At 39.1% G+C, this 12,209-nt stretch overlaps 1 protein-coding gene across 5 annotated transcripts in view; it reads left to right on the top strand.

Annotated features, from left to right (window-relative positions):
- ARHGEF7 (Rho guanine nucleotide exchange factor 7) overlaps window positions 1-12,209 on the top strand; it is a 127,007-nt gene that overhangs the window by 73,804 nt on the left and 40,994 nt on the right. For all 5 annotated transcript variants that reach the window (XR_003544974.2, XM_027743406.2, XM_027743405.2 and 2 more), the window contains one exon: window positions 7,324-7,446. Coding sequence is in view for 4 of the 5 variants with exons in the window: in XM_027743406.2 (XP_027599207.1) it covers window positions 7,324-7,446 (123 nt within the window). In the remaining variant the exon portion in view is untranslated. The remainder of the gene's footprint in view (window positions 1-7,323; window positions 7,447-12,209) is intronic.

Raw genomic sequence — 12,209 nt, 5'->3', positions numbered from 1 at the left:
AATAAACTAGGTACATACTGGATGCTAGTAGGTGGGCACAGGAAGTGATGCCCTGGAGTTAGTGAAGAGTTACTGCAAATATTTTGTATTATTGTCATTCCATAAATATGCTTGTCGTGCCAAGTTGTATTTTCAGTTTAATTTTCATCGTAGTGTCCTTGTGTTTGGAATCTAGTTCATCATGATTCCCATCCTGTAGAAGAATGCTTGCTCTACTGCCTTTTTTCTCTTTGTCATTTTACCATATTTTTTTGGCTGGTGAATCTGTTCTGTAAACCCAGACTAGCTCCAGGGCTGAAAATAGATTTATAATTTTATTTTATTTTTGGCAGAGAAGTTACATCATTGAGGCACTTCACATTGCAACACCCGGTGGGGTGTTTTTTCTAACTTGACATGTCAGAATGAACAAATGCCAATGTCCTGCCTGTTGTAGAGCTACCGGCCTACTTTGCTCAAAAAAATTTGTGTTCTTGGGCATGAATTGAATTTTAAATTCCACACCCACCTTGAGACAGTTTTTCACTTGAATTTTCTTTTTAACAAATCTTGGCATGTAGTTCAGCAGCAGAAACTTTCCCGTACCGTACTTCTTGCCTGCACCACTTTGGCTTATTTAATCCTCGTGTTGTTAAACATTGGGTTGTGGGGGGTTTTTTGGAACATAATATGCTGTAGTGGGTAGTTTGTATGTTTTAGGGGGAAACAGTTATTTGAATTTTGGGTTGATTTTAGTTGTCTGCCACCCTTCCACCCTGCTCACAGCCTTGAAGCTTTTCTGGTTCGTTGCTAGAGGTTTGTCCTCCTTGAACTTGTCCACATTGTGGGGTTATTTCTGCCTTTGTAATCTCTGGCTGAAATGATCACACTGAAAGTATTGCTCTATGGGTATTTTTGTAGCTGGAGATTGAACCTAACTTGAACCCCTGCTCCAAAAAAAAATTCTTCCATTTACCTGGGAACAGAAGCTGTCAGTCTATGGCTGTACTTCTCAATAAGGACAGGCACATGACACACAGGTCTGAGTGGTGTGCCACCAGCCTGCATGAACTGCTTAGGTATAATCTTCTCTGTAGGAAATTGAAGTCTTTTAGATAGTATCACAGACTTATCCCCTTGCCCTGTAGCAACCATAGTTTGATTTTTGTCCCCTCTTCCTCATGCCCCTTCTCTTGCAGTCACAGTAACTGTGTCATCGTGTTCTGTGTTTAAGTGCAAGCAGATACTTCTATTCCTGAAGTGGAATGGAATTAAAAAAAAAAAAAGGAAGGGAGAAGCCAGGGTGTGAGAGGGAGACTATTTAAATGTAATCCAAAACTAATTAGTGTTTCAGGTTTAGTTATGGAGTGCAGATACAAATTAAGTCTGTTAAGGGTTTATCCAAGTATCATCCTTTACTTTTGGTTATCATGGGTATCAACAGAAACAAGACTATCAGTATTAAGTAAATATGAACACAAACGAGTTTAGATATCCTGAAACAAACATGCATAGTAACTGATGTCTGATAGGTAAGGCAAAGAGACAATTAGTGAAAGGTGTGGTTTTGAAGAGAGCATTGAAAATTAGACTGAAGTGTTGTAAATGAGTTGAATACTGCCTAGTTTTGTGCAAACAGTAGCTCAGAAAGTTGAGAAGTGGCCCCTTATTTCAGTAACCTTGTTAACTGTTGTAGTGGTTTGAACCTTGTTTTCCCCAGAGGCTAAGAGAAGTGGTAGACCCCAAGGGGTGGAAACCCCTGGAAGTTTTGAAGTTCTGCCCAATGGGCGCTCCTGCAGAAATGTAAGCATACCACAACCAGACCGGAAAAGAAGAGTTGTAGTTTGCTGGTTGTAGGAGAGGTGGCCATGTTGTAGAGCCATGAGGAAGGGGCTCTGAGCCCCTTGGGGCCTCTGGCCCCCTCCCAGCCCCTGGCTGGGGGCTGCAGGGACCTGGAACAGCATAAAGCTGGGCTAGGTGCCTGTAGTTATGCCGGGAGATGTTTTCTCCATGGGCACAGAGCAGCAGCCGACACTGACCAGAGAAACAGTGGCAGAGAGCCAGAGATAAGAACCTGAACTGAAGAAGCAGCAGAAGCAACATGCAGCACTGCAGAGGAGACTCCTGGAAGGAGAGTCGAGGAAAGGAGAGCCAGCAGCTGAGAGCTACAGAGTTCTTGGGGGTAAGACTGATACCAGATCCCCAAAACTCCTTTGAGACCTCCTGGAAGGAGGAAGATGATGGACTCTTACTTGAAAGAGCCTTGAAGTGCGACATGCACTGTAGAAAGGAGCTAGAGAGCTCCGAGAGGAATGCAGGGGGAGTTGACCTTGGCTTCCCCCCCCCCTTGCACTGCTGCCACGGTGGCAGCCTGAGAGACAGGGCACAGAGGCCCTGCAAGGAGCTTGAATCTCCTGGAGATACCAGACCGTCACGAAGACCCCCCTGTGTCTTCGTGATATGACGTGGTGATACGACCTTGTCTGGGGTTACGAAGACCACGGAAGACCCCTCGGTTGTGAGGCGATGGGGCCGAGAGTGGGGCTTGGATACCTCCCTCGTGGAGTGCTGGCAGAAAGCCAGCTATCAGCTGCTGCATGCATGAGAAGAAGAAACCTGCTGCCTCAGAGGATGCTGCTGTTCAAGGACTGGAAGGGATCTGTTCTTCTTTCCCTCCTGGACTTTTATTTGGAGGAGAGAAGAGATCTGATCCATTGTAAATACATATGTCATGGTAGAAATAGTTTGTGATCATGTGTATAATGTGATATGGTATTTATTTGTACAGTCATTGTAATATATTCCCTTTTCCCCACTTTGAGTCTGGTGTGTTTTGTCTGGAAAAACCCATCTCACATTAGGTTGAGATGTGGGAGGGGGAATGGAGCTAGGGAATTGGATTTTGGGGCTATCTCAAACCATGACACTGTGAAGCATCTGGAGATGACATGCAATCCTATGTTACTTCACAAACTGCATCTCTTGGAGTCATTAATTGCAATTATCCTGTAATAATTTTTACAGACCTTCACTTCTCTGCTATCAGCTTTTAAGTTCAAGGCATTCTCTGTACTGACCTCCTGCAAGCATGGCAAACTTACTATTGATGCTCCAGCTCCTTCAAGAGGCTGAGAGAGTGGAAGTAAATTGTGCTGTTTATCTTTGTGGGAGGAAGTGGAGAAGATCAGATATTCTGTATTGTCACTTTTTTTCTGTCAGCTGTCAGGCCAGCTTTAGTTCAGTTCTCATTGCTGGTTTTGATCTGTCTTAAAACTAACCTTGTTGTTCAATCACACTTACTTTTTTATTTCTTTCCTTAAATTACCAGGCAGTGGGAGCCCATTTTAAATCTGGAGAAACAGAAGTGATAGCCATTGGATATAACTCCAACAAGCAGATAATGTCAGGTAGTTTAGATGTAGTCATATGATGATTCCTCTAGCATGTCTTCAACAGCAGAGCCTTTGTTTTGGTTCTCTTACACCTGTAAATAGAATTAAAAGATGCCTTTGGGTTTTTAGAACTGAAGTTGTTATAGTTTATATATATGTATAAATATTTATGTGATTCCTTTTTAATTAAAGTACCAAATATGAGAAGAATATTGGGATGACAACTTCAGAATGAATTGTGAAATAACTGTGCTTTTTATTGAACACATTAATTACCAAAGGGTTTGTATGATGTGGTGATACACATTAAATTGTTAGTTTTTCAACAGTTAAAGGAGGTTATAGATAAGTTATCTACTGAAAATTGTAGAACACCTGCAACTAGTGCATGGATTAGAAAAGTTAAAGGGAATAAGTTGCCACCCACTTATAAAGTCTTTTAATTAGCTTAATTCAACAAAGAATGTGCAGTATAAAGTGGCAATGCATGTGCAACACATGAAAGAGAATAATGTCAGTCTTTGATTCTGCTTAAAGAAAGCAGACGGAGAAGACACAGATGTCTGCTTGGTGCAAACAGCCATAATTCACCCTCCACCCACATCACTACAGTATGAAATGGGAATTTAACCATTTTTAGCAACTGTTTATTGGAGCCTCCTGCTCTTTAATACTGAGTTATATGCCTTGAATATGTCTTCAGAGTTTGCAACTTTGGCTGCATCTATTACTCGAAGAATGTATTATTAGCTCATGCTTAGATTTATTTAAAGGGGACCAGCTGCTAGGCAGGAAGTGCTGCTGGGCAGGCTGTAAGAATAGCATTCTGTCAGTATGCTGGGGATTGCCCCTCATTTTCCCCTAAAAACCTGCAAAACCAGACAATCAATGCTGCTCAGAATTTAAACTTTTTTTTTTCCAAGAGAAATAAAGATGCAGACAGTAAAATATGAGCCCTAGCCTTTAATATAGGGCGTGCTGATAATGTGGTCAGAGTGTATCTGGCATGATGTGTGTGCTGGGGATTCAGCTGTCGTTTTCTGGGTGTCTGTAATGAACATCGCTTTCAAATCAGGAAGCGTGTTTCCCCTGCCTCGCATTTTGAACATCTCTACAGTCAGTTTTGACTTCATTTGGGGTAGGTCTTCCCACGCTGTGCAGAGGGACTGAACAGCTTAGTAGGAGATAGACTTAGTGTTTTGAAATTTGGGGGAGTATTTCTTGGCATGAACTCTGAATTCTGATTACTATGAGCAGACCTAAGGAGTGGGACAAGATGACTCTGTTTGAGCGGGATGGGAACATCCCCTGCCTGGAGGAGTGGTTGTCCTGGAAAGCTTAATGTTTTCTCTTCTGCTGAGGTTCACTGGAGCATCTCTCACTTTTTTCCAGAGGGAATATACTGAATATTGATATCTAGGAACTTTATGTACATGTTCAGGACAACTACAGAAAATCTTGACTTTTAAAATTATTTTTTTTTTCAGAAAAACAGTATTCTTCAAGAGAGAATTGTTGGAACTGATCTTTGCGTGGAGCCTTTTGACTGTGCAAACACTATATCTATTGAGTACTTACTGAGGACTCATTTAGCTTTATAGCAGAGTGAAATACTGGGTTTAAGAGTAGTAAAATAGATAACAAGAACAACAACAACAAAATCCACTGTCTCATCTTGTAAAGAAGCAAAGACTGCATACTTTTGTTAGGAGATGCAGTCTTTATGCAAGGAGAGCTAGTGCATGGAGAAATTGAAACACTTTGTCGTGCACATGTTGTACAGTGGGTTTAGGCAAGGTGTCAGGAACAAGTTTGTAGTCTAAGACTGATGAAAGTTTAGTGTCCCATCTTCTGGTTAGCTTCAGTGTGGGTTATACAATTGGCTATTAGCCATACCCTACATCCTACAGCTGAAGAGGCTTAGTCCTTCAAGTGGGAGTTGCTCTGTCGAAAAGAAGAGTTTCATCCCTTCTGACGCTCTTACAATATTGCTCTTTTGTTTGTCCAATTTATTTGTTCTCACATAGGAAGCAGCCCTGTATAGGTATTTCTGTGTGGTTCTGAGAATGGGGGCATAGTAGCAGTTAGGATGCATGGCTGGTTAGAGTATATGCTTTTTTCCGTCAGTTGGTGTATAACTTGAAAATTATTTGAGATTATAAAAAAGTATGTGAGTGTGCTTTTTTACATCTCACCTATACGGCTTAAGGAGTTAATAGGAATAAGACTGGAAGAACTGCACTCTTTCTTTCACCCCCACCCTGCTTATATTGATGCAGAAATCACAAGTCAGACTTGTACTCTCTGCTGATTGTACCAGTTCTAAGCTGGAGTCATGCAGCCAATTTCAGATATTTATACTCCAGATATTTTCTTGCTGCAATGTGTAATAACAGTTTCTGCTAAAAACTTTTGAAAATTACATTGTATATATTCATACTGTCTTCCTTCATATCCTGTCCTTCTTTATTTATATGAATATGTGTATATTTCTCTGGAAAACTTGATCAAAACTGATTAGGTTTACTAAGAGTGTGTGAAAGTAAGCTTTTCTTCTAAGTCATCTTTATTTGAAGTCACTGAGGCTGCTATTATTTAAGCACCATTTTATGCTAGACAAAATAAGCTCTTCTGAACAGAATTGTGAAATTTTCCTTCACTGTTTAGCCAATGTGGTGTATCTGAACATGAAAAATATAGAAAGTATTTCTGCACTGATGGTGGTAAAGCAGCATTCTTGCCCTGGTTACAACCCAACATAAAAGTGCTTTAAGGTCCTTAAAAACGAAAGATGAGTGACAATTGTGTAAAAACAGCCTGTTACTGCACCGTAACTGGTTTCTATTTGTGTTATTAGAGCTTAAGAGGGTATTTGGATCTTTTAATGAATATTTAAATCCTGTCATCTCTGCTTGTGTAAGGTAAAGGAAGAGAATCCTGTTGCTACTCCGTCCAGTTTTTGTCTTAATTGCTGAAATAGTGCTTTTAAGATTTGTCATGGCATATATAAGTGGATCATAAACTGTTCTAACAGATGGGTATATTCACTGAAAATTTAATTCCTTAAAGAATGTGCTAATTACCATTAATTTTTGAAAATATTTTGCTGAATGACAGTTCTACAGGTATGTATTATATTCTGCCTATACTATGGTGGCGTAAGCAGAAGGAGGAGAAAACTGTTGGATGCTGGTCAGTAACCATAGAAATCTATCTGTTATTTTTATTAAAAAAACCCAAACAAAAATAACAACAAAACAAAAATCACAAAACGAAACCAAACAGACGGTGTGTCCTGGTTCTACCCCAGCCAGCTGCCAAGCCTCACGCAGCCACTTGCTCACTCCCCCACAGTGGGAACGGGGTAGAAGCTAGAAAACTCGTGGGTTGAGATAAAGACAGTTTAATAGGAAAAGCAAAAGCTTCTCACACAAGCAGAGCAAAACAAGGAATTAATTTGCCACTTCCCATGGGCAGGCAGGTGTTCAGCCGTCTTTGGGAAAGCAAGGCCCCCTCACGTGCAAGTTACTTGGGAAGACAAACACCATGAGTCTAAACATCCCCCCTTCTTTCTTCTTCCCCCAGTATTATACAGAGCAAGATGTCCTATGGTATGGAATATCCCTTTGGTCAGTTGGGGTCAGCTGTACTGGCTGTCTCTCCTCCCAGCTTCCCTTTTTCCCCCTGCCTTCTTGCTGGCATGGCAGTACAAAAATCAGAGGAGGCCTTGGCTCTGTGTAAGCCCTGCTCAGCAATAGCAGAAACATCTCAATATTAGCAACCCCGTGTTCAACACATATCCAAAACACAGCCCCATACCAGCCACTGTGAAGAAAATTAACTCTACCACAGCCAAAACCAGCACACAATATACACTGCTTTTCTAGGCTTTAATTTATTTCTGTGTCTGGTTGGTATTACAGTATTTTCATATTCATTACTCTGTTTTTAGGTTGCCTGAAGCTCAGCAGAGAGTTGGAGGATGTTTTCTAAATTTGATGCCTCAAATGAAAAACTTATACCTTACGTACTGTGCCAACCATCCATCAGCAGTAAATGTTCTCACAGAACACAGGTATGTTTACTTTGTGGTCTTTTAAGTCTGATACCAAAAGGTGTGCAACATACTTGCATTGTGAAGCTATGATGTCTCTTTTGACATGTATTTAGTATGGCAAACCTTGTTTAAGGAAAAAAAATTTATTAAAAAAAAAAAGACAAAAAGCCCCATGACACAAAGCTGTTTCGTATGATCAGGACCAGCTTGTCACTTTTGGCAGTGTTATCAACTATTTGAAAGAATTTTTTCATTGAAAGAACACATGCTGGACTCTGAATATGTAAAACAAATGTTACTGGTTGTCATCTTTGTTTTAAAAATGTTGAGATCAAAACAAGTTTGTAAAATCATGGCATAATTGACATGACTACTAGTAGGCTTTCTAGACAGTTGGTGCACTGTAACTTAGCCCTGTAAAATCCTGTGTGTCTGTATGTACTTAACTTCATAATCGTATACCCTTAGCTTTACTTTTGAGTGATACGAGTGTGAGCTTTTTAAGTTTACAAAATTACTGTTTTCTGTGTGTAAGAAGTTAGGATGCCAAGTTAACATGATGTAGGTTGCTCAGCTTTTGAACAGGCCTTGAATTTGCATAGAGGATGGCCTGTATCACTTTGAGGGAAAAGTATCGAGGCCAGAATTTAATTCAAGAAATCTGCTTTCACAAACTTTTGCTATGTATTTGTATTCTCCTGATGACCCACAAGCTGAATATGTTATTTTGGGGCTTTTTATGTTTGCTTGTGTGGTGCAGGACAGAACCATGACCTCCTCTTGAAGGTTAGCCATAGGACAAATTCTAGTAAGATATATATTCTTTTTTGATTCATCCCCCCTTCCTTTTTTGTCTTCTTGTGATGGACAGAAATCCATCCTCAAGAATTTTGAGTATTCTTAGCACTTTGTAAATGAAGAGGAGCACAATTGATTTTTTACTATAGAGTTAGCTTCTTTCAGGAACTCAAATTTCATTTTAACAGCAACATCATGTGGCGTGTTTGTGAGCTTTACTCTTAATATTATGAAGATAAACCCCCTAGTTTTAGACAAAAAACCTAAGTATCATTTGTTAGTAATACATGCAACTATGTTTCAACCCTGGTTTACAAAATCAAGATGCAAATTGACATTACAGTATAGGCAGAAAGAAGATAAGTTTTTGTTATTAAAATTCAGTAGGACAAAAAAAGTTTAAAACTCCCTGATGAAATCCTTTAGTGTTTGCTTTCTTTCAAATGGCCCTCTTCTAGTACCATTTTTGATAAATGGTTAAAATACTTGGGTGATCTGTGCCTGTGGGGTTTTTAATACTCTTGGGCTTAGATTTTTTGTTTGTTCGTGCCTTTATGCTCTTTCCATACAAAGGTCCGGGATTTAAACTATAGATGGAAGATGACGTGTGACAGTGAAGTGATCATCTACATTTCTTTAGATTTGGAGATTCTTGTAAAGGATTATCCTAACTTTCTGAACTCTGAGAAACAGTGATAGAAATGTGAGGGAGGAAACCTGTTTATTCTGCAAATGGAGAAGAGAAGCATTTCTTCTCCTTCATGTTACTTTGTGCATAGATTGTCCTGAGAAAGATTCAGCGTCAGGTCTGTGAAGTCAGCTTGATATCAAATCCTGGCAGAGCCAATATAAGTATCATAGAGGAGTTAAATAATTTGGATGTGGAAGCAGGTTCAATGCAATTGTGTTTTTTGTATGAGATAGCTTAAGGGAGAGAAGTTGTGATTGACAGTTCTCTGTTTAATGCTATTGTGTTGCCAAACATGACTCTACAGAATTAAATCCTGTTGGTTTTAATTACCCTTATTTTATTATTTTAATACCTTAATTTTTGTTGTCCAACGCTGCTGTAGTTAGCAAGTGGCTTGACTAAATATTCAGCTTGAGACAACTGCCATGAAGAAATCAGAAAGTGGCTTCAAGCAGTTCTGAACCTTTTCCTCTTGGAATGCCAGAAAACTTTTAATTACATTGTTTTAAAAGTATGGAGAAAGAGGGGAATAACAGACTGATTGGAAAATAGTCCGAACTGTCTCCTTGTCTGTTTAGCTGAGATATTTTTAATGTGTAACAGCATCTGTTATAAAACTTAATGTAAAAATTACCATGAGGTTTGAGGATAGTCATGATTGTAATAATGATGAAACAACTGCACTGCACTTAATACTGGATAAAAGACCAAGATTTAAGTCTTTTAAGAAAAGATGATGTTTTGTTGGTTTTTTTAGGAGTACAATTTTAGCAGAGGGTTCAAAACCATTCTATGTGTTTCAATACCAGCAAAAAATAAGAGAGAGAAATTGGTGTTTGTGGAATACTTGGATTTAAATATCATGTTTGTAACGGCTGTGCTATGCAGTGGCATTTTAGAGAGAGGAAAAAGGAGCAATCTGGAGTGGTTTGATATTGAACATATTTGATTTGTAACAATCTTACTGTCTACAGAAAATTATTTCTTACCATGAACTCTGTGCACTTCGAAAAATGAACAGGTATGTATTAACTGTGCCTCTGAAAGCCTTTTTACAAAAAACCTAGCAAATAATTTTAAGTCAAATTCTTATATCACAAAATTAGTATTTTCTGCAGTTTATTAGGCTCACTTGGTTTTGCTGGGAACTATAGCAACAAAAAAGAAATCAAAAACATCTCCTAGCTAGTTGCCCTAGATGAAACTTCAGAAACTTCTCCTCTATTTTGGTTTTGGTTTTCTTTATTCTATAAAATATAATATTGTTGGTTTTTTACTGTCGCTGACTAAAAATAACTTGAAGAAAATTGGCTGTCATTAACTGAAGCATTAACTGTGTTTTTTCTTTAACCAGTTGGATCACTGTAACATCAAAATTGTAAGCAGTTGTCTGGTTTGGTGGAATATTACACATATGAGGTTTTTTATGTGTCATTTGCTGAGGTATTAAGCGTGCTCTTCAAGCAGTGTTGTAATACCTGTTAAAATGTTGTTGACACCTGGTAAAGAGTCTGTGTCTATGCATATACATATATATATAAAAAACAGGATTTTAAGTTACTCAGAATCACTGTGGACTTCTAGACAAAATATTGAATAGCATTTTTGTGAAGCCAGTTCTAAATAGCAGTACTTTGGGTGGAATTAGAGATTTAAAAGGGGTATTCAGTTGGAATGTGACTGTCTTTTTTTTTGCCTTTTTTTCCCCCCCTTTTTTTTAAATGGCCTCCAATATGAATGCCTGTCTGTTTCCTCTTCTTTGCCATTGCAGCAGCAATGTGGGGGCTTTTATTCAGTTAATACATAATAAGGGGATGTGTGTGCATATATGTTCACATATGTGCACGTTTATGTAAATATGTAGTGAGGTGTGAAGGCGATTATATTATTTAAAGAATAAGAGATTTTTGATGTTCAAATCTTCAAAGCCACAAACATATTTCATTTAATAAGTTAAATTATTAATAAACTATTAAAATAAGTATTATTAGGGACCTGAGTGAATATGACCATGAAGAAATAGGAATAAAACCTAATGGAGCCCCCAAGAGGAATTCAGGTTCCAGAGCTATCTGTTTCTGAGGTTGTATTTTCCTCTGATAATCACTACAACAACAAAAGCTTTCTATTAAGTTTAGAGACAGATTCTCTTGGTTCCAGTTGTGGCTTTATAAGTTTTATCCATGTGTTAGAGTTGGTACACAATATAATTTCTCAAATTTTATACTGTCTTGAGCTTTGGTAGGTGCATTTTGTCTCAGAAATTGTTTTGGATCTATTGCATACTTTTTTTTCCCTGAATTTAACTTTTTTCTGTGTAATAAATCAATTATTTTGAAGGATTCAGTAATTTTTCTTCAAATCTGTCATTGTATCTTGTAATTGTGTCTTAAGCCACTGGCTAGAGCTGAAGAGGTGGAGTTTGGCAGGTACAGTTGAGTAGTGGATCTGGCAGAGCACAGTATTTTGCATATATCCTCCACAGTTCCCTTCTTATAGTGGCTATAGTGCCAATGTACAGGATCCCTGTTTTGTTTACTTTATTCTGTAACAATCATACCTGTGTGACTCCATTGTGTCAGGTTTGTTTCTAGTATCTCATAATTTTGCTTGAAGATCCCAGTTCAAGTGCAAGGGTAGGTGATCCAATATATGGTATTATTTTAGGAGAGAATTTTGCTAGCTGGTGTTACGACCCGCCCCAGAAAAAGGGGAGGGGGTAACCCAGGTTCTTATCAATAATTCCCTTGGGGTGGATTAGAGTGAAACGACACTGAATAGTCGGTGTCTGAAAACATATATTGGTAAGGTTTATTTTAACAATTTTGTATCAACAGGTATGCTAGCATTTTGGGTGTTGTCATATAACAACGTGGCATAGAGATAACCTTTGGGGGGGGGAGAAAATGCATAGGGGAGAAAGACAGGATAAGAGTAAGGGAGAGTAAGGAAAAAGAAAACAGTGGAAAAAACTTGTATAGTCACCGCCCACAGGGTCCAGCGATGACACTTGGTAGTTCCAGCTTCCATGTCTGTCAGTTGAAGTGGTGGCCTTGATCTGTGGGGGGTGAAGGAGGGAAGCCCCCACACGCCAAGAAGTTATGAGTTGTTATATCCATGGTCAGTGTCACGGGCCATGCTTCCAGCCTCCAAACTCTCCTGGGCCTGCGCAGAGTTTTTGTGCCTGGCCTGGTCCCCGCCTTTCAAGTTGGCAGAGGGGGGGATGGGCTTTGATGGGCCATCAGAGGTATAAGCTCGGCTCTTTCTGCCTTTTCAGGGCTTGACACCTTCA

This window comes from Pipra filicauda, unplaced genomic scaffold, assembly GCF_003945595.2.
Source record: "Pipra filicauda isolate LSUMZ 115617 unplaced genomic scaffold, ASM394559v2 scaffold115_size4368891_pilon, whole genome shotgun sequence".
Classification (NCBI taxonomy): domain Eukaryota; kingdom Metazoa; phylum Chordata; class Aves; order Passeriformes; family Pipridae; genus Pipra; species Pipra filicauda.
The sequence above is the reverse complement of the archived record's forward strand: the minus strand, read 5'-3'. Positions and strand labels throughout refer to the sequence as shown.